Source organism: Panicum virgatum, chromosome 4K (assembly GCF_016808335.1).
Source record: "Panicum virgatum strain AP13 chromosome 4K, P.virgatum_v5, whole genome shotgun sequence".
Lineage (NCBI taxonomy): Eukaryota > Viridiplantae > Streptophyta > Magnoliopsida > Poales > Poaceae > Panicum > Panicum virgatum.
Genome location: NC_053139.1, coordinates 1,277,766 through 1,300,567, shown reverse-complemented (window position 1 = coordinate 1,300,567; position 22,802 = coordinate 1,277,766). Strand labels below are relative to the sequence as shown.

Sequence of the window (22,802 nt, the reverse complement as noted above, 5' to 3'; positions counted from 1 at the left end):
TGAATGCGGTGGGTGGGCGAGTCTTCCAGCAGAAGACTCGCGCCCGCGCCTGCGGGAAACGTGGCGCCCTTGGACCCCGCCCCGGCGGTATGCTGGTTCTACGCGCGTGGGAGGTCCGGACGGGCGCGAGGAGGTCCCGGACCTCTATGGGGGGTCCGCGCCCTCGGCTATTGGCTCGGAGCTTCTCCTCCTCATGGACACGTAGCATCACCTGACCCGTCCCAGAGCGGGGAGTGGATCCGGGGCCGTTGGCGCGATGAGGAAAGAGCCTGACCCGTGGGGCCCGGCTGCTCTGCCTCTTATGGCGCAGTTACGGATGACTACGCGAGTCCTGTTTTGCTGCAGTAGGAGTGGGTATCCCTGCTACAGGGTACCGACAGTGGCCCCCGGGCCCACCTCGGGAGAGGTGACGAACCCGCAGGTGGGGCCACTACTGTGATTTGGCCCTGCATAGCTTGAAGCCTCTAGTGTTAGACTATGCATACTGCAGGAGTCTAGTCCAGTTTTGACCATCCATCGAGTTTTTCGTTGCCTCATCACATCGCAACGGCTTACTGACTTGTGGTACCCACATACAGTGGTACACCTAGTCACGCGAGCGACGCTCGGCATTGTTGCGGCCGGAGTAAACGAGATATTTACCACCAGCGCAGTTCCCGAAAAGTCTGGTCATGCCAGCGCTCTATGCGCGCACGTCAGCTCAGCTTCCGCCTCGCTTCGCGCGCGGGCGACGGTTCATATCCCGTCTTTTCACGCCTTTCTTTGTTACCCGCCCTCTCTAACAGGCGGGCCTGGGCCCCCTTGTCATGGACTGGGCGGTTAACACCAGGCGCGAGCGTCGCTTGGGTTCCAGCGATGGTTTCGGGGCGCGCCGGATGGGACAGGCTGCATAAAGGGCCAAACCGCATATCGCGGTTATCTTTCTGCATTCGCCTTCTTCCTTCCAAACCTTTGCGCCCCTTTGCCTTCGAGCCTCCTCGCCCTTGCTCTCCTGCGTAGATTGCTCCTCGCCTCCATAGCGAGATGGCGTCCCTCATTCGCCCCCGTCATTTCCAGACCGAGGAGGAGCTGAACACGGTGCGCCGCTTGCTTGGGTGGAGTCCACAGGAGACTGCCTGGGGATTCAAGCAGGCTCGATTCCCCTCGGCGATCTGCGCGCCGGGGAATTTGTGCTATTTATCTCACACATTTCAACTGGCCTGGGGCTGCCGATCTCCTCATTCTTTCTGCTGCTGCAGAAAGATTTCGGCCCCCAGCTTCAACATCTCACGCCCCACTCCATCCTCCTGACGTCCATCTTTGTCCACCTGTGCGAGATGTTTGTGGGGGTGCGGCCCTGCGTCATCCTCTTCCGCCACTTCTTCATCCTGGTCAAGTCCGGGAAGGGCAAGGATGAAGTAGGGGCGTACTACTTCCAGACGAGGAGCGACTTACGGACGCCCTACACCCCCGGGCTCACTGACGGGAAGTGGGAAGAATGGCGCAAGGAGTGGGTAATCGCCACCACCGAAGCCAACGAGCGCCTTGTCATGCCGACTGGGGGACTCGCCTCCGACCGCCAATCCTGGAGGGCCAAGCCGTCCCTGCCGTCGGAGTTCGATTCCGTGCTGAGCAAGATCAGGGCGCTGGCGGAGGACGGCCTTACCTCGCTGCACGTGCTCGGGGACTTCTTGAAGCGCCGGATCGTCCCTTTGAAGCAGCGGCCGCGTCCTGCCTGGAGTTTCAACGGGCCCCAAGACTGCAGCAGGGCTCACCGCGGGGAGGACAGCGATCTGATCCAGGAAGCCCTGGAGGTCTTGGTGCGGGCGGTGACAGGGGAGATCTTCATCCCGAAGCACCTGATCCTTCCTCACGGTGTCGTCCCCCTTTGCGAGGACTCACGTCTGAGGACCGCGGTGCTGGCCACCCTGCCGACCCTCGACGACGGCGGGCTAGCAGCGCTCCAAACTGGGGGCGACCCGGACCGTGGGATCCGGATCCCTGGTTGATTTGGTTCATGCCAGCCTGGCTCCATAGTCTTTGTTTTTTCGTTTCTTTTCATGGATTTCATTTGACAAAGGGAAAAGTCCCGGGACAGAGATCCCTAGGCTACGCGTACCAATATTTTTCATGGTACGCCTTTTCCATTTGTCTCTCGCGAGGTGATGGAACCATCGTCAACTCGATCTCTCGAAGATGCTCGTACAGGCAGAATTGCATATATTTATTCATTCATAGTGATTACGAGTACATTAGGTGAGCATATACGCTTCTGTTTCTGTAACTCCTCTAACTGAATGTCTTATCAGTCTAGTACGGGGAATCTATTCATCGCGCGCGAGTGCGAGCGATGCCGTCGCAGAAGGAGGATGAGGGAGAAGAAGCGCCGCCACTATTCATCTTCCTCGCGGAGACGAGCACGCCGGTGAGGGGTGGGAGGTGAGGGAGGTCGGTCGGGGGTGGGAGGTGGGGGAGCGGCCACCGGCGAGGTCGTCGGCGGCCGGGGTGGTGGAGGGCGGGGGCGAACCTTTAGGGTTTCGGGTTGCCGGAGCTTCCAATGGCCGGCGGCCGTAGAAGAGGGGGCCGGGGGCGGCGGAGGACCGGCGGCGGCGATGGTTCGGCCGGCGGAAGGCGAGGCGGCGCGGGAGCGCCGCCGGCCGGGCAGGGCAGGAGCCCCGGTGGGCGGTGGTGGCGGCGGCGGCACGACGGCGAGCTTGGTTAGGGTTGGCGGCGGCGGAGGGCGGCGCCGAGGCGGCGCCGGAGCCGAGGGAGGTGGGGGTTGGCGGGGGAGCGACGCCGGAGAAGTTTCTGCGACGCAATCGTCGCGAATCGCAGTTAGCGACAAATAGACGCCCCCGTCTAGTACTGTTCCAACCATGCAGGAACCTGGTGATAATAAAAGAGCTACTTGTCAACATGATTGGTTTGATAATAAAAGAGCTACTTGTCAACATGATTTTAATTGAAAATGTTATATATAATGATAGTTTATTTCATTATGAACAAAATAGTATCATTTCCAGTGGCGGATCTAGGATTTTGTCACCAGATATTCAGCAACAATTTTTCATGTACGGTTCAATATATATTAATTTGTTTGTAATTATCAATTTTTTTCTAGAATTCGGTTCAAAAGAATAAAAATAAGAAACTATGTTCTAAATTCAACCAATAAGTGCGAAAGTTGCATAAACTAATTACAAATAGATCAAACATATTAAGTTCAAAATACGCAAAAGAGAAGTGCACACCTATAACTGTTTAAAAATGATGAGTCTTCTTCTTATTGTTCGATCTACGCTTTCTAAAGAACATGGAAGTCTTGATTATCCCTACAAAAATTATTTGTAGGAAAGATCCGATTTTTTCCGGAGGTGGGTCCAATGTAACCCGTCCCTACAAACAGTATTTGTAGATGTGAGAAGTAGGGGCGGGTACGCCACCCACCTCTAGAAATGTTTCTTTTTACCCTTCCCTAAAAACTGTTTTCATAGTAATATATATCGTCTTCATCCCAAATTAAATTTTTTTAAAAAATGCAATGTCTCCGTTCCTCTCCATGATTCAACAATTGTAAAAAATAAATACGCCAAGAGCATTAGCAATAACTACTGTATAATACTCAACAAGTTACATGTACACGGGACAATGGAAAAAGCAATTAGACATTTTACAAAGTAGAGAGCAAATACCAATTTTGGATGCCTGGACAATGCCTTTGCCTCTCCTGCACGGCTGCACTTGACCGGGCAGTCGGCAATAGGCAAGAGTGACCGCGGCAGGCTGTAGGCCACAAGCAGCAATTTTTAACATGCATGTTTTTCTTTTTTATAATATATGTATTATGCGTTGGGCTGTGTTGGCATTACCCTGTGACTCCGCCCCTGATCATTTCATTTTGTCAATGTTTATAATTTTTAACCATCTATAATCAAAATTTAAAATATTTGATTTGAAAAAAAATCTTAAAATAGCTGGAGTATATTATAATGTGGAACAAGGGATAACAAACACAAAAATTCAGAAATGCATTCAGTCGCTCACTCGCTTGTTGGTAAAACGTACATGACAGCTCCAATTATATTGAAGCTGTTGAAACCAGGGCCGGCTGGCCAAAGAACAGAACAACAAAAGATCAGGTCGATGAAGTCCACGAAACAACAAGAGAAGATAATGCCGCGCCGCCAGATCCTATCGGGTCCGTACCATACTAAACAGGCAACAAGCAGTCTGTCGTTCAAGAAGCCGGCGGCGGCGCCGACAGCACGGAGCCAAAAAGGTAGGGTGGCTCTTCTCCGGCCCAGCAACGGACTGCATCGGCGGTGGTGCTGGGCTCGTCCAGGCCGATGGTCACCACCGAGCACCAGTGGTTCACGTTCTTGGGGTTGGTCGTCCTCTTCACCACGGTCGTCACCAAGGCGACGGACACGTTCACCTGCACCGTCGCCGGGAAGCTAGTCCGGCCGGCGTACGTGCTCGCGAGGTAGGCCAGCACGCGCGCGTCGGTGACCCGCACCCACCTCCGCACCGCGTGCGAGCTCCGCCGCCTCACGAGGAACCCTCGCGGCAGCGGGAAGCGAACGACCTCCATGGCTCCCGTGGTGTTCCGGGCGAGGTCCGGCATGTCGACGACGCGGAGGGTGATGCCGGTGCAGTTGATGTCAGCGCGGCCGCTGGGGTTGTAGGCGCTCAGGGTGACGGCGAATTCCACGGACGCCGCCGCCTCGTACGTCACGATCGTGCTGGGGAGGCCGCTCTCGCCGGCGCAGCTGATGTCCGAGCTGCCAGCTGCATCGTCGTTGTCAACCGGCTTGATCTCGTCGCACGGCCGGTGGTGGTGGCGGCGGCGGCGGCGGAACTGGAAAGTGGTAAATGGTCTTAAAATTTAACTCTGATAATCTTAAGAACCTGATACTTATAGGATCGAGCTTTATTTTTTACAATTTTGAGCTAAATTTATATAAGAGTCGAGTTGGATTATGAAGAGACTACTGGGATCATGATACGTTACCACCCTACCTGATAGCGAGGGGCCCATGAGAATGGGATCTCGCTCTGCCTCCACAGAGTGGACGCCTCGATGTGGCCGTGGAGGATGGAGAGCTCGATGTCCTCGGGGCGGTGGACGATGACGGTGATCACCATCACGGCGACGGCGACGGTGAGCACGACCACCACGGCGGTCACCATGTAGCGTACCCTGTCGAGGCACGGGAATCTTGTGCGCTTCTCGTCGCCGCCGTCGATTCCCATGTTTGGTTTCCACACTACGGCGCCGCCGACTAGAGATTGAAGAGCCCTGCTGACTGCTGAGGTTGGTTGCCTGTTTCTATATCTATAGACTGTCGGCTGACATCATGCGAGTCTCTTTCTTTTCTCAAGGTTCAGAGATACGTTTTTGTTTGTAACTGAGAAAAAAAAGATCAGGGCCGATTGAGAGCGCCTTGGAGAAGCAAAGTAAAAGAGAAAAGGGTTTTGTTCCCTGCTACCAATAAGCGCTAGCTTTTTCCAAAGAACGATGAGATGTGCCTGTGCGCGCGAGCTACAACACTACACCATTGCTTGCATTGCAGGTCGTCCATTAGCTCTCTTCTCTACCACTGTGCTATTGCCTGAGTATACGCATGCTCGATCACTCGCGCACTACTGTTCGTTCATTCCTGCAAGAACTAACACAGCAAGCAACCAAAGCACGATCGATTTACATTGCACATTTGCATCCATCCATACGTATATAGATCATGGCGATTGCTACTCCCCGTCCCTGGAGCAGGTGGAATGTGCAGCAGCGCGTCTTCGCCCTGCTGCTCGGAGCGCTGGCCGCCATGGCCGTCGCCGCCGGCATCTCCGTCAGCCTCGCCCCGGCCCGCATCTCCTTCTCCGTCGCGAACGCCACGACGTCGAGGGTCCCGGTGCAGGGCAGCCCCGGCCTGCTCAACGGCTTCTACAACCTCACCCTCGTCGCCAACAACACCAGCCGGCGCACCCAGGTGCGGTTCGCCGCCGTCAGCGCCCAGATCTGGTACAGCGCCACGGGCTACGTCCTGGCCGGGGAGGTCGACGCCGCCGCCGCGCTGCCGGGGTGGCGGAGCCCGCGGGACGTCGCCGGCGTCGCCTTCTGGGCCAAGTACGGGCAGTACGACCACAAGGCCGGCACGGCGAGAAATGGCAAGGCCGGCAAGGAGCTCAAGGCGGAGAAGGCCACCAAGCAAGACTGCCGGGTGGTGGTGGAGGCCAAGGTGAGGTTCAAGTACGGGCTGGCAGTCACCATGCCCTACACCATCAGGGTGAGCTGCTTCCACGTCAACTTCTCAAGCAGCTCTAATGTCTCCGTCCAATGTAGCTAGTAGTCATTAATTGATCTCTCTCTCTCTCTCTCTCTCTCTCTCTCTCTCTCTCTCTCTCTAATGCTGCTTGAGGCTACCAATAAAAGCACATCTTAGCCGAATGCTGCAGAAGGCTACCAATAATGTTTGGAGGCTACGTTGATGGACATCTATCTTTGCCAAGCATGGGTGAAGGTTTAGTAACAGATTATATACCTGTGTAAGGTTGTCATTAGTCATGTATTGAAGATTATAGGATGTTCTCTGGCATTGTGTGCTTCTTATTGTTTTTCAAGATGTAATATTAATGGATGGCTTTGTGCATTCTTGGTTGCTACAGCGGCTGAAATGATTCTTGTCTTTTATCTAAAAATATGACCTGTTCTAAATAAACGGTAGAAAACACACACACACACACATTCATTTTAAAGATTTAAACACATCCTACTAGTTGTTCAAAAAAGCATCTCCTGATCATCATGCATTTGCCCACAATATGATCATTGCACCCAAAAATGGATGCAACATATGATCAAGTCTCATCATCATGCAATCCATGTCAACAAGTTTCATCTTTTTTATCACTCTTGCATCAAGTAAATAAACCTGCATTGCTACTCCTATAGAATGTTCATCTATATGTACTACTACCCCCACTCATACTTCTATAACAAGTTCATCATCAGATGAATTCAGCATATATAATGTACAAACATTCATTATCACAAGACATAAGTAGTAAACAAAAGTTCATCATTGTTAATCAAACTAGCCAATTTCATCATCATCACAAATTAAATCAATGCATGAGTTCATCACCATGAATTTGAAAAAATTAAACTAACAAGCCGCCTCATTACGTGGCCGAACATGCTCAGTTGTGATAGCAAGTTGATTAACCACGAGGCGCTGGCGAGTGGCTAACGGTCAAGTGAATGTGCACGACAGTTGCAGCATCCGCCTTGTCCTCCACCATGGTACTGTGTCATCTCAGTTAAGAGTGGTCATCGTAGGGATTATAACCAAAGCTCCATAGCCTTCAAGATCCCACTCCTATTTTCTGGTCTATAGATCAATAGCGTCCTCATGTTTTTTATGAGTGCATAAGGTTTCGCTTCCACCGTCAGCAACCTATTTGATATTTCTCTAGCATTTTGGCTAATGTTGTGACTTGAGCTATGGGGTTGAAGCTGGTGTGTCAGTCCATGTACCCTTCCCTACAAATCCTTATCCTTGTCGGTATTATTAGTAGTCACATGGATCATTAATAAGTTTCTCTTTTTCATTGCATCCTCCTTTATAAATATAGGTATGTACATAAATCGACTAGGTGGGGTATTACAGCACCAACAGGTATTTCATTAAGAGGAGGCAACCGGCTTCCCAGTAGAGAAAACCCCCGAACCTGGCTGCGCCAGCGAGGGGGACTTTTTTTGCCCACAGCCAGAAATTCGCCCCCACACGGGGTTCGAACCGCAGACCTGTGGGGGGTACCACCGGAGTGTTTCAACTAATTGGTCTAGCATCCTTTGGCATAGGTATATACATATAGAAACTCACATACATAAGACATATAGGTACGCACACCCCTGTAAATATGCACAGTCAAACCCTATCACTATGAATGCCTAGGAGAGATTTGAACTTGAGATGGTAGATATATACGTTTCGATGTAAATGGTCCCATTGCCTATCACATATTCTATGGACTGTTGAGCATTCCCTTAGCGTGAAGCTTTCACCTTTGCTAAAGAAAGTTGATCAAAGCAAAATAAACAAGAGCAAGGCAAGGATAAAATGATCCTATATGCAGTGCTATATGGGCAATGCATAGGTGGAAGCCAATAGATGACATGGTGTGCATAACTTCGGATAGGACATTGCTATTGCTCAAAGAAAAAGTAAAAGAGATGGCATGCTGGCCAAGGACTGGATATAGAAAAAGAGCTCGGCTTTCTGAACATGCAGTAGCATACAGATGGCTCATTAACACTGGAAAGAGTATAATTAAAGACCAAAGTGTTGCGATTACATGATATTATTCTTGGCCAAACTTAAATATGATGGTGCACGTTCAGTAGCGTGCATCTTACAAAATTTGGTAAAAAGGGAAAGGTTAAGAAAGACATGAACAAAGAATAAAGTAGCAATAAGTCACATAAAGAAAACGAACAATTAAATAAAGTAATCATCAGATGATCATGCACCCTCCCTCGCCAAGAGAGAGCATCTATAAATTACTAGATAGCTCACTACAGCCAGAGCTCATCAAGCTAGCGTTATTGCATTTGTACGTAGTGAAAGATGATATTCTCCAACAGAACCGGCTACTACTATTGCAACAGTACATTAGCCTATGTGTCCAACCTAACCTACTCCTACACTGACCAGAAGAATGAGCCAGCCATCACCTCCATCTTCATGTTGTTCCTGGCCGCGATCTTCTTCATCGTCAATCTCTTCAGCCGCTTCTCCGATGTCAGCGCCTTCCTCAAGCCCAGCATCCGCATATGCCTCTACGTCTTGCTCTCCCTCTTCCTCCCTGTCATGTCCTATGTCTTCTCCGAGGCTAAGAACCAAGGCACCGCCACCGGTGAGGTGAGCGAGCTCCCGCTGCGAGCTCAAACGATCCTCATGTGGATGCTCCTGGTGGAGCTCCTCCACAAGAAGGTGGAGGCGATATTCCTGGCTACTGCAGACATGCATGGGTATGCAGGCACCATCGAGCGTGCTGCAAGGATCTCCTGGCTGGGCTACCTCGTCTTCTACAACCTCAGAAGCACCGGCAGGAAGGCGTTTTTCGGCGTCCTGTGGTTGCTTGCTGCTACCAAGCTGGTGCAGAGGTTTGTGACCTCGGAGCTGGGAAAGCGTTCCTTCGCCTACGGCAGGAACCCCCAGCTTGTGGCCTCCTACATGACCCAGATTCTGCAGCAAGATGAAGAAGAGTTGAATGGCCAGCAGATTGGGTCGGAGCTCTTGAAGCGGTGCAAATATGCAGTGATGGGCGAAGAGGAGCTGAAGAAGGAGGCGAGATCGAAGGGATACCGTCTCGACCTAAAGGAGGTTATCGCGGAAGCTGACTCCGCTGTGGTCGTCACCATCGGCGGCATCTGGAGGCTCTCAGACAAAGACCAGATGCTCCAGAGGGACTCGAGTCTCAAGAGGCTCTGCCTCTCCTTCGCTCTCTACAAGCTCCTGCGCCGGAGGCTGGAGGACTTCCCCATCACCCCCGCCGAAGCCCGCAACTGCCATAGCCTCATCTTCAAAGGCCTGTGGGAAGAAGACAAGCGCAAGGAAGAAAATGCCGATGAGCTTTTCCAAGTGCTCAATGACGAGATCCAGTTCCTCTGCGAGTACTACCACTCCGTTCATCCCGTCACGTACGCTGGCCCCTCCTTCTTCCTCATCAACTACATCATGTTCCCCATTGTTGTGTGGGCCTTGTGCATCCTCATGATCATTCTGTGCAACAATGGGGATGTGGTCTATGCCTTCCACAGCTTCCGGACCGACAACTTCCCTGTATCCATCGGCATGTTGAGGATGGTCGTCTGCCTGCTCAGCAAAGCTAACCAGTTACCACCAGTTCTCTTCTCCACAGTTAACCTATTCATCACCACCCTTCTCTCCCTCACCTTCGCCTACGAGGAGGTCTGGGAGATCATCGTGTTCCTGCTTTCTAACGGGTTCACAGTGTCGCTGCTCTGCCGCTACACCTCCAAACGCAATTGGCGTGCCAGCCGCTTTCTCAGTGGGATCATCCGCCGCATCCTGTGGGTGCGGAACAAACTGAGCCGCCCCAACGTCTGCTTCAAGCAGTTCTCCATGTTGTGGTGCTTCTTCCGGGCGTCGTCGTCGTTCATGCTGCCGACCGAGGCTGTGCCCAGGCAGGCCAAGAAGGCCATCGTGGAGCGGCTGGCTACTGCCCGTGACGACGTTGCCCTTCCCGGCAAGCAGTCAGCGCTGCAGTTCGACGAGCTTGAGCTCTCGTGGGCGTGCGACGGCGACGACGACCTCGCCGAGGTCATCCTCACCTGGCACATCGCCACCGAGCTCCTGGAGGCGAGGTTCCCGCTGCCGAAGAAGACGCCACCGGGACCCGGCCGCAAGGTGGCCGTGGGCTTGTCCCGGTACTGCGCGTACCTGGTGGCCTTCCACCCGGAGCTCCTTCCCGTCGACAAGGACGCGACGGAGCGCGTGTACGAGGAGCTGAATAAGGAGCTCAAGAACAAGTCAGGGTGCTACGGGTACTTCTTCTGCCGGGAGCGCAAGGTGATGGAGATCGCGGCAGGGCTGAAGGAGGAGGAGGAGTCGCCGGCGACGGTGTTCGGCAAGGGAGCGAGGCTTGGGAAGGTGCTGATGGACAGGTACGAAGCAGCGGCGGAGGCGGACGCGCGTGATCGCGTGTGGGAGCTGCTGGCCGGGCTGTGGACGGAGGTGGTGGTGTACGCGGCGCCGACGGCCAGCGAGCAGCACGTGAAGGCGCACAAGGAGGCGCTGGCGCAGGGCGGGGAGTTCATCACCCTGCTGTGGGCGGTGGCCACCCACACCGGCATATCCCGGCGGGACGACGGCGACGCGACGCCGCCTACGACATCATCATCATCTAGTACCGAGGCAACAGAGATACTCATCGTCACAGAGGACTCGTCCACGGTAGACATAAGCTCGATCAATACCTAGCTAATGGCTCACAATTCTAATGAGGACTCCGGGCCTCGATTTGTCGGCTGTGGCGTGGCTTGGGCACAGTGGCGGAGCCAGGATTTTAGAGTAGGGTATTCCCATCTCCAAACAAATAAAAAAGTCCACATAAACAGTAAAAGGCATAATATGTGTTCGATCAAACAAAGGTACAAAGCTGTTCAACTCTAACATGTCCATGAAACAAAGGGAATTAGGGAAGTTCTTACAAAATACATAAAAAAATTACAAATTAACTCTAACTTTATGTTTCTGTTCCTTCATGGCTTGAAAGAGTAGCTCCATGGTTCATTATCTGAGTTATCACCATCTCTGATTGGGAACCAAGATAAAGGTTCTCCATGGTGCTCTGTCATTGTTGTGCTTGCTATTGTAGGGTCATTGCTAGCAATATCTAGTTCTGTTACCTCTCTTTCTATCTCATTGGTTGCTATGTCAGGCTCAACAGAAGGAGTACTTCGATTTCGAATCTGAACATGACTTTCAATTGTGACTGCCTCAACAACAGGAGCATCTGGATTATGAGCTTCACTCTCATTCGTAACTGGCTGTGGTGTTGATGTCGAGCCCACCTTCTGTGCCTTTGCCTTTCTTTCCCACAAAGTTCTCAAATCAATCGGCTTCTTCTTCTTCATTTTGCAATTTGCAAAGCTCTATGATCTAGACTTAAAGACATAAACACTAATTAACAAAATGGCATATCAATTGGAATTCAAAATTTTCTAATTGTAAATCTATGCTACTATGCTAGTCTGCTTGCTCACCTCCTGTATATGGCTCTGTGCCTCTGTCGCTCCCCTGCCTACCTCCCTGGGCCTGCCGGCCTTGGCCCTTGGCCCCTGACCCCGTGCGGCCGTGCGCACTGCACAGGCGGGCAGCACGGCAGCGCCCAGCGGCGAGCGCTCGAGCGGCCTGCGGCCTGCGGCCTGCCGCAATGGCGCGGCGTCGCCGCCGCCGGCCGGCCGCCCAGCGCCCCCGTGCCTCCTAGCCGCCTGGCCGCGTGCCGCGACGGTGCCGGCGCTCGCGGTCGCCGGACGCACGACGCAGCTCCCGGTTCCGGCCTCCGCCACCTGCCGATCTAGGTTTTCATCACGAGATTTTGGGGAATGGGGAACAATCAACGGACGGGAGAGAGAGGGACTCGGGTCAGAGCAGGCCGGTGGGCGTGGGTCGTTGCTGTGGGCCGTGTTTCGTGGGCCGAAGCTGGTTGTTTGTGGGTTGGATCATTTATTTGGGCTAAATTTGAGCTCAGGAGTATATAGTATAGTCAATATAGTATGTATATATGTATTATGGATGTATATACTTATTCACTTTTAAAAATAGTTGGGTATTCCTGGGAATACCCAGGAATCCAGCTGCCTCCGCCAATGCTTGGGCATGTGGATACGCCCTCAATTGGTCGGCTTTGCTATGATGGAACCTGTCCATTCAGATTGAAGTTCTCAACTCAAATTAAGTCGCATTTGCACGGATTTATTCAAGAGGGGCTATTGGCATGAAGATTCTTTCATTTACTTGTAGGTTGCCTAAAGATAAACGGGAACATATCTGGTGGAAACCACAACATTTGTGAAAACCCGTGCAAATCACGACAAAAAAATTATCTAAATTTACCAAAAAAATTACACATATAAATGATTGATGATACACAACATTGTAAAATATCTTGTCCAGACTCCAGACTCGATTTCGTTTGTGAGATATAAAAATAACAAATTTCTAATAAATCATCTGGACAGCTTCCTGGCATAATTAATGTAGTTCGAACTTCAAACTGTACATATTTTCCTTAACTACTCATATAATACTAGATATATATACTGTATTAATGCAGCAACCTGGTACTAGGGTGTGAACTTCATTATTCCATTGATGCGTAGCACGCACTTGGAGCAGCATATACAGAGCAACCCGCCTTTGGTAAAGAAAAAGTTTGTGCCAGCGAAAAGAAAATAAAGACCAGTGTGGATCATATATTGCTTGAAGCATACAAATCGCATAACTTGCATCCCTTGAAAGTACTGGCTTTCATCCATTTATAAAGACCAAGTTATGATGTGACGACGTGACCACCAGATGCACGTTCAGCAGCGTACAATTGACAAAATTAAATTAACCCCGCGCGCCTTTGTTGCCATGATGGATTTTATTTTATTTTTTTGGAAAAGGGAACTATTATTAATTTCAAAGTGATACATCAAGGTGATACATCGTTTTGAAATTTTTCCAGCCTCTGCTAAAAAGCACACAGCCTACAAAAGTCTTACAAAACCGGACAAACTAATGACTGTCAATCCTAAGACTAAACAGCCACACATGTGCTAGGGCAAAAAATTCCTTGGCCACCTGCTCAAAAAAATGAGACGCCGCTACAAGGACGTCCTGTGAGGTAGACGACTAAAGGATAGCCCATGTGCGTAGCCAATGTGTTGTAGAGTAGATCACCTGCAAAAAGAATGGTTGTTTGTTATAAAAAAATCACAGAGTTTCTGCAGCGCCAAACAGACCAACACAAAACTGCCGCGCCCACACGGACTAATTGTTTATACTCTTTAGGTACACCAATCGTTCAATTTCCAATCATACTTGATACATCGCGAGACTGTGGGCCATGATGGATACATTCATACATACCGGAAAATTAGTCCCTGCTGGAAACATTGTCGATCGGCTTTCTGCAGTGGGTCCGGGATAGCAAACACTAGCTATCCCGTACTCCAGTACCATTTGGCATTCAAAAGGGCTGCAGTGGGGGACGCTATGGCGTCCACTATGATTGCAGACGAGCGGCGGTCCCCCAAATCGGGCAGAGGTAGCGGCCGCACGCTATGACGCCACCAACGGCCTCACACTGGGAGAGAGAGGGAGGGTGCTGCCGGCCACCGCGCAAAGCAGAAGGGGAGGGTGAGAAGAAAGCGCTGGCCATGGAGAGCAGCAGGTGAGGGAGGGCCAGCGGTAGTTGGCCATCTCCGCCCCGCGCACCACCGCCCTCCTTCGAGCCACATGCCACCATCCTTCGCACCTCCTCCGAGGCAGAGCAGCCAGCGCCGGCGGCACGGAGGAGGAAGGGCGCAGCCGGCGGAGCTTTGCGCGCCCCTCCGGATCTGGACGCGGCCGCCGGAGGGAGGGAGCTCGGGCCGGATCTAGATCCACACCGCCGGAGGGAGGCGGGCAAGTGCCAATGGAGACCGTGCACGCCGACCCGAATCGAGGGAGGAGGAGGAGAGTAGGGCTGTCCACCGCTCCGAATCGAGGGAGGAGAGGGGCGCCGGCCCGCGCGCGCCGCCGCGCGCAGCGGCAGCTCCGCACCGTGCATAGCTCCGCGAGCAGGGCCAGGGAGCATGGGTCGCCTGCCGCCGTCGCTCAGCCACCCTGCCGCGCACGATCCCGGCTGGCGTTTGGAGGGAGGTAGGGCCGCCGAGCTCAACGCCGCCGAGCTGTCCTCCCCATCGGGCCGCACCCCCGCCATGATTGGAGCTCGAGCTCGAGCCGGCGGATCTGGAGGAGGAGGCCTGCACGCGCCGCTGCCGGCCTCCGCCTCTGCGTGCCCGAGGAAAGAGAGCTCACCAAGGGAGCTCGAGCTGTCCGCGTCGAATCCGCTCCGATTTGCCACCGTCCACGCCGGAGCGTGCCTTGCCGGAGCTCGAGGCCGCTGAAAGGAGGGAGGGGGGCGCCGGGACGAAGGGAGAGGGAGGAGGAGGAGGAGGTATGTCATGGTGTGCAAATCCACAGCCGGGTAGCGTAGTGCACCCGTTTAAACCTAGAGGGTGAGTACTCGGGGGTTAGCTAGGATTAGTTCAATCTCCAGGGAAGAAATGATGAACACAGAGGTTTTAGAGTGGTTCGGGCCGCCGGAGCATAATACCCTACGTCCACTGTGTGTTGTATTGCTTGTGCTCTCCAGAGGTTGAGAACAGGGTTGTCTGGTGCTGAGTCCAGCGTGAGTCTGAGTCTAGAATGAGTTTTCTTGTGTGCGGCGAGTGCCTCCCTTTTATATCTCAAGGGAGGCGCGTACATAGCCGTTGGGTCCCCGATAGGTGGGCCCAATCGATGTAGTATAAAATAACATACTGTTCACATATTATGGCATTACAGGCGACGGAGATCTTATTCTCGGATTTCCTTCTACCCGTGAAGATCCTCCGTCCGGCAGATCCATGCCCTGTCTTGTCGAAACGGCGCCAGGGCGTACCTTGCGGTGTTACCTGCAACGTAGCTGAACGGACCGTGTAGCTTGCAGTGTAGACAGTATGATGAAAATGTGCCGTGCCGCCGTATCCATTTAATGCGGCAGACGGCTCTACGCGGATGCGGCGCATGCGGCTGCACTGTGTACCTCGGTAATATGCGGTCGACAGTGAGGCCTGACAAGGCTGCCCCGCGTGCCGCGGCAGCAGAGCACGCCTCAACCACCCACATTGAATGCGGTGGGTGGGCGAGTCTTCCAGCAGAAGACTCGCGCCCGCGCCTGCGGGAAACGTGGCGCCCTTGGACCCCGCCCCGGCGGTATGCTGGTTCTACGCGCGTGGGAGGTCCGGACGGGCGCGAGGAGGTCCCGGACCTCTATGGGGGGTCCGCGCCCTCGGCTATTGGCTCGGAGCTTCTCCTCCTCATGGACACGTGGCATCACCTGACCCGTCCCAGAGCGGGCAGTGGATCCGGGGCCGTTGGCGCGATGAGGAAAGAGCCTGACCCGTGGGGCCCGGCTGCTCTGCCTCTTATGGCGCAGTTACGGATGACTACGCGAGTCCTGTCTTGCTGCAGTAGGAGTGGGTATCCCTGCTACAGGGTACCGACAGTGGCCCCCGGGCACACCTCGGGAGAGGTGACGAACCCGCAGGTGGGGCCACTACTGTGATTTGGCCCTGCATAGCTTGAAGCCTCTAGTGTTAGACTATGCATACTGCAGGAGTCTAGTCCAGTTTTGACCATCCATCGAGTTTTTCGTTGCCTCATCACATCGCAACGGCTTACTGACTTGTGGTACCCACATACAGTGGTACACCTAGTCACGCGAGCGACGCTCGGCATTGTTGCGGCCGGAGTAAACGAGATATTTACCACCAGCGCAGTTCCCGAAAAGTCTGGTCATGCCAGCGCTCTATGCGCGCACGTCAGCTCAGCTTCCGCCTCGCTTCGCGCGCGGGCGACGGTTCATATCCCGTCTTTTCACGCCTTTCTTTGTTACCCGCCCTCTCTAACAGGCGGGCCTGGGCCCCCTTGTCATGGACTGGGCGGTTAACACCAGGCGCGAGCGTCGCTTGGGTTCCAGCGATGGTTTCGGGGCGCGCCGGATGGGACAGGCTGCATAAAGGGCCAAACCGCATATCGCGGTTATCTTTCTGCATTCGCCTTCTTCCTTCCAAACATTTGCGCCCCTTTGCCTTCGAGCCTCCTCGCCCTTGCTCTCCTGCGTAGATTGCTCCTCGCCTCCATAGCGAGATGGCGTCCCTCATTCGCCCCCGTCATTTCCAGACCGAGGAGGAGCTGAACACGGTGCGCCGCCTGCTTGGGTGGAGTCCACAGGAGACTGCCTGGGGATTCAAGCAGGCTCGATTCCCCTCGGCGATCTGCGCGCCGGGGAATTTGTGATGTTTATCTCACACATTTCAACTGGCCTGGGGCTGCCGATCTCCTCATTCTTTCTGCTGCTGCAGAAAGATTTCGGCCCCCAGCTTCAACATCTCACGCCCCACTCCATCCTCCTGACGTCCATCTTTGTCCACCTGTGCGAGATGTTTGTGGGGGGTGCGGCCCTGCGTCATCCTCTTCCGCCACTTCTTCATCCTGGTCAAGTCCGGGAAGGGCAAGGATGAAGTAGGGGCGTACTACTTCCAGACGAGGAGCGACTTACGGACGCCCTACACCCCCGGGCTCACTGACGGGAAGTGGGAAGAATGGCGCAAGGAGTGGGTAATCGCCACCACCGAAGCCAACGAGCGCCTTGTCATGCCGACTGGGGGACTCGCCTCCGACCGCCAATCCTGGAGGGCCAAGCCGTCCCTGCCGTCGGAGTTCGATTCCGTGCTGAGCAAGATCAGGGCGCTGGCGGAGGACGGCCTTACCTCGCTGCACGTGCTCGGGGACTTCTTGAAGCGCCGGATCGTCCCTTTGAAGCAGCGGCCGCGTCCTGCCTGGAGTTTCAACGGGCCCCAAGACTGCAGCAGGGCTCACCGCGGGGAGGACAGCGATCTGATCCAGGAAGCCCTGGAGGTCTTGGTGCGGGCGGTGACAGGGGAGATCTTCATCCCGAAGCACCTGATCCTTCCTCACGGTGTCGTCCCCCTTTGCGAGGACTCACGTCTGAGGACCGCGGTGCTGGCCACCCTGCCGACCCTCGACGACGGCGGGCTAGCAGCGCTCCAAACTGGGGGCGACCCGGACCGTGGGATTCGGATCCCTGGTTGATTTGGTTCATGCCAGCCTGGCTCCATAGTCTTTGTTTTTTCGTTTCTTTTCATGGATTTCATTTGACAAAGGGAAAAGTCCCGGGACAGAGATCCCTAGGCTACGCGTACCAATATTTTTCATGGTACGCCTTTTCCATTTGTCTCTCGCGAGGTGATGGAACCATCGTCAACTCGATCTCTCGAAGATGCTCGTACAGGCAGAATTGCATATATTTATTCATTCATAGTGATTACGAGTACATTAGGTGAGCATATACGCTTCTGTTTCTGTAACTCCTCTAACTGAATGTCTTATCAGTCTAGTACGGGGAATCTATTCATCGCGCGCGAGTGCGAGCGATGCCGTCGCAGAAGGAGGATGAGGGAGAAGAAGCGCCGCCACTATTCATCTTCCTCGCGGAGACGAGCACGCCGGTGAGGGGTGGGAGGTGAGGGAGGTCGGTCGGGGGTGGGAGGTGGGGGAGCGGCCACCGGCGAGGTCGTCGGCGGTCGGGGTGGTGGAGGGCGGGGGCGAACCTTTAGGGTTTCGGGTTGCCGGAGCTTCCAATGGCCGGCGGCCGTAGAAGAGGGGGCCGGGGGCGGCGGAGGACCGGCGGCGGCGATGGTTCGGCCGGCGGAAGGCGAGGCGGCGCGGGAGCGCCGCCGGCCGGGCAGGGCAGGAGCCCCGGTGGGCGGTGGTGGCGGCGGCGGCACGACGGCGAGCTTGGTTAGGGTTGGCGGCGGCGGAGGGCGGCGCCGAGGCGGCGCCGGAGCCGAGGGAGGTGGGGGTTGGCGGGGGAGCGACGCCGAAGAAGTTTCTGCGACGCAATCGTCGCGAATCGCAGTTAGCGACAAATAGACGCCCCCGTCTAGTACTGTTCCAACCATGCAGGAACCTGGTGATAATAAAAGAGCTACTTGTCAACATGATTGGTTTGATAATAAAAGAGCTACTTGTCAACATGATTTTAATTGAAAATGTTATATATAATGATAGTTTATTTCATTATGAACAAAATAGTATCATTTCCAGTGGCGGATCTAGGATTTTGTCACCAGATATTCAGCAACAATTTTTCATGTACGGTTCAATATATATTAATTTGTTTGTAATTATCAATTTTTTTCTAGAATTCGGTTCAAAAGAATAAAAATAAGAAACTATGTTCTAAATTCAACCAATAAGTGCGAAAGTTGCATAAACTAATTACAAATAGATCAAACATATTAAGTTCAAAATACGCAAAAGAGAAGTGCACACCTATAACTGTTTAAAAATGATGAGTCTTCTTCTTATTGTTCGATCTACGCTTTCTAAAGAACATGGAAGTCTTGATTATCCCTACAAAAATTATTTGTAGGAAAGATCCGATTTTTTCCGGAGGTGGGTCCAATGTAACCCGTCCCTACAAACAGTATTTGTAGATGTGAGAAGTAGGGGCGGGTACGCCACCCACCTCTAGAAATGTTTCTTTTTACCCTTCCCTAAAAACTGTTTTCATAGTAATATATATCGTCTTCATCCCAAATTAAATTTTTTTTAAAAATGCAATGTCTCCGTTCCTCTCCATGATTCAACAATTGTAAAAAATAAATACGCCAAGAGCATTAGCAATAACTACTGTATAATACTCAACAAGTTACATGTACACGGGACAATGGAAAAAGCAATTAGACATTTTACAAAGTAGAGAGCAAATACCAATTTTGGATGCCTGGACAATGCCTTTGCCTCTCCTGCACGGCTGCACTTGACCGGGCAGTCGGCAATAGGCAAGAGTGACCGCGGCAGGCTGTAGGCCACAAGCAGCAATTTTTAACATGCATGTTTTTCTTTTTTATAATATATGTATTATGCGTTGGGCTGTGTTGGCATTACCCTGTGACTCCGCCCCTGATCATTTCATTTTGTCAATGTTTATAATTTTTAACCATCTATAATCAAAATTTAAAATATTTGATTTGAAAAAAAATCTTAAAATAGCTGGAGTATATTATAATGTGGAACAAGGGATAACAAACACAAAAATTCAGAAATGCATTCAGTCGCTCACTCGCTTGTTGGTAAAACGTACATGACAGCTCCAATTATATTGAAGCTGTTGAAACCAGGGCCGGCTGGCCAAAGAACAGAACAACAAAAGATCAGGTCGATGAAGTCCACGAAACAACAAGAGAAGATAATGCCGCGCCGCCAGATCCTATCGGGTCCGTACCATACTAAACAGGCAACAAGCAGTCTGTCGTTCAAGAAGCCGGCGGCGGCGCCGACAGCACGGAGCCAAAAAGGTAGGGTGGCTCTTCTCCGGCCCAGCAACGGACTGCATCGGCGGTGGTGCTGGGCTCGTCCAGGCCGACGGTCACCACCGAGCACCAGTGGTTCACGTTCTTGGGGTTGGTCGTCCTCTTCACCACGGTCGTCACCAAGGCGACGGACACGTTCACCTGCACCGTCGCCGGGAAGCTAGTCCGGCCGGCGTACGTGCTCGCGAGGTAGGCCAGCACGCGCGCGTCGGTGACCCGCACCCACCTCCGCACCGCGTGCGAGCTCCGCCGCCTCACGAGGAACCCTCGCGGCAGCGGGAAGCGAACGACCTCCATGGCTCCCGTGGTGTTCCGGGCGAGGTCCGACATGTCGACGACGCGGAGGGTGATGCCGGTGCAGTTGATGTCAGCGCGGCCGCTGGGGTTGTAGGCGCTCAGGGTGACGGCGAATTCCACGGACGCCGCCGCCTCGTACGTCACGATCGTGCTGGGGAGGCCGCTCTCGCCGGCGCAGCTGATGTCCGAGCTGCCAGCTGCATCGTCGTTGTCAACCGGCTTGATCTCGTCGCACGGCCGGTGGTGGTGGCGGCGGCGGCGGCGGAACTGGAAAGTGGTAAATGGTCTTAAAATTTAACTCTGATAATCTTAAGAACCTGATACTTATAGCATCGAGCTTTATTTTTTACAATTTTGAGCTAAATTTATATAAGAGTCGAGTTGGATTATGAAGAGACTACTGGGATCATGATACGTTACCACCCTACCTGATAGCGAGGGGCCCATGAGAATGGGATCTCGCTCTGCCTCCACAGAGTGGACGCCTCGATGTGGCCGTGGAGGATGGAGAGCTCGATGTCCTCGGGGCGGTGGACGATGACGGTGATCACCATCACGGCGACGGCGACGGTGAGCACGACCACCACGGCGGTCACCATGTAGCGTACCCTGTCGAGGCACGGGAATCTTGTGCGCTTCTCGTCGCCGCCGTCGATTCCCATGTTTGGTTTCCACACTACGGCGCCGCCGACTAGAGATTGAAGAGCCCTGCTGACTGCTGAGGTTGGTTGCCTGTTTCTATATCTATAGACTGTCGGCTGACATCATGCGAGTCTCTTTCTTTTCTCAAGGTTCAGAGATACGTTTTTGTTTGTAACTGAGAAAAAAAAGATCAGGGCCGATTGAGAGCGCCTTGGAGAAGCAAAGTAAAAGAGAAAAGGGTTTTGTTCCCTGCTACCAATAAGCGCTAGCTTTTTCCAAAGAACGATGAGATGTGCCTGTGCGCGCGAGCTACAACACTACACCATTGCTTGCATTGCAGGTCGTCCATTAGCTCTCTTCTCTACCACTGTGCTATTGCCTGAGTATACGCATGCTCGATCACTCGCGCACTACTGTTCGTTCATTCCTGCAAGAACTAACACAGCAAGCAACCAAAGCACGATCGATTTACATTGCACATTTGCATCCATCCATACGTATATAGATCATGGCGATTGCTACTCCCCGTCCCTGGAGCAGGTGGAATGTGCAGCAGCGCGTCTTCGCCCTGCTGCTCGGAGCGCTGGCCGCCATGGCCGTCGCCGCCGGCATCTCCGTCAGCCTCGCCCCGGCCCGCATCTCCTTCTCCGTCGCGAACGCCACGACGTCGAGGGTCCCGGTGCAGGGCAGCCCCGGCCTGCTCAACGGCTTCTACAACCTCACCCTCGTCGCCAACAACACCAGCCGGCGCACCCAGGTGCGGTTCGCCGCCGTCAGCGCCCAGATCTGGTACAGCGCCACGGGCTACGTCCTGGCCGGGGAGGTCGACGCCGCCGCCGCGCTGCCGGGGTGGCGGAGCCCGCGGGACGTCGCCGGCGTCGCCTTCTGGGCCAAGTACGGGCAGTACGACCACAAGGCCGGCACGGCGAGAAATGGCAAGGCCGGCAAGGAGCTCAAGGCGGAGAAGGCCACCAAGCAAGACTGCCGGGTGGTGGTGGAGGCCAAGGTGAGGTTCAAGTACGGGCTGGCAGTCACCATGCCCTACACCATCAGGGTGAGCTGCTTCCACGTCAACTTCTCAAGCAGCTCTAATGTCTCCGTCCAATGTAGCTAGTAGTCATTAATTGATCTCTCTCTCTCTCTCTCTCTCTCTCTCTCTCTCTAATGCTGCTTGAGGCTACCAATAAAAGCACATCTTAGCCGAATGCTGCAGAAGGCTACCAATAATGTTTGGAGGCTACGTTGATGGACATCTATCTTTGCCAAGCATGGGTGAAGGTTTAGTAACAGATTATATACCTGTGTAAGGTTGTCATTAGTCATGTATTGAAGATTATAGGATGTTCTCTGGCATTGTGTGCTTCTTATTGTTTTTCAAGATGTAATATTAATGGATGGCTTTGTGCATTCTTGGTTGCTACAGCGGCTGAAATGATTCTTGTCTTTTATCTAAAAATATGACCTGTTCTAAATAAACGGTAGAAAACACACACACACACACATTCATTTTAAAGATTTAAACACATCCTACTAGTTGTTCAAAAAAGCATCTCCTGATCATCATGCATTTGCCCACAATATGATCATTGCACCCAAAAATGGATGCAACATATGATCAAGTCTCATCATCATGCAATCCATGTCAACAAGTTTCATCTTTTTTATCACTCTTGCATCAAGTAAATAAACCTGCATTGCTACTCCTATAGAATGTTCATCTATATGTACTACTACCCCCCACTCATACTTCTATAACAAGTTCATCATCAGATGAATTCAGCATATATAATGTACAAACATTCATTATCACAAGACATAAGTAGTAAACAAAGTTCATCATTGTTAATCAAACTAGCCAATTTCATCATCATCACAAATTAAATCAATGCATGAGTTCATCACCATGAATTTGAAAAAATTAAACTAACAAGCCGCCTCATTACGTGGCCGAACATGCTCAGTTGTGATAGCAAGTTGATTAACCACGAGGCGCTGGCGAGTGGCTAACGGTCAAGTGAATGTGCACGACAGTTGCAGCATCCGCCTTGTCCTCCACCATGGTACTGTGTCATCTCAGTTAAGAGTGGTCATCGTAGGGATTATAACCAAAGCTCCATAGCCTTCAAGATCCCACTCCTATTTTCTGGTCTATAGATCA

At 52.8% G+C, this 22,802-nt stretch overlaps 2 protein-coding genes and 1 long non-coding RNA gene across 3 annotated transcripts; all 3 read right to left on the bottom strand.

Moving 5' to 3' along the window:
• Positions 1-3,992: 3,992 nt before the first annotated feature.
• On the bottom strand, positions 3,993-5,447 carry LOC120702422. The gene is made up of 2 exons (XM_039986218.1): positions 4,999-5,447; positions 3,993-4,837 (listed from the first exon to the last, which is right to left on the bottom strand). Exons 1-2 carry the CDS (start codon positions 5,230-5,232, stop codon positions 4,217-4,219), a joined length of 855 nt encoding a protein of 284 aa, XP_039842152.1. The 5' UTR covers positions 5,233-5,447; the 3' UTR covers positions 3,993-4,216.
• Positions 5,448-11,104: 5,657 nt separating this feature from the next.
• On the bottom strand, positions 11,105-11,916 carry LOC120702421. Its single transcript, XR_005686408.1, has 2 exons — positions 11,774-11,916; positions 11,105-11,669 (listed from the first exon to the last, which is right to left on the bottom strand). It is a non-coding gene; the product is annotated as an uncharacterized LOC120702421 (long non-coding RNA).
• A 7,499-nt stretch (positions 11,917-19,415) lies between these two features.
• LOC120702419 lies at positions 19,416-20,879 on the bottom strand. The gene is made up of 2 exons (XM_039986217.1): positions 20,431-20,879; positions 19,416-20,269 (listed from the first exon to the last, which is right to left on the bottom strand). Exons 1-2 carry the CDS (start codon positions 20,662-20,664, stop codon positions 19,649-19,651), a joined length of 855 nt encoding a protein of 284 aa, XP_039842151.1. The 5' UTR covers positions 20,665-20,879; the 3' UTR covers positions 19,416-19,648.
• Between the last annotated feature and the right edge of the window lie 1,923 nt (positions 20,880-22,802).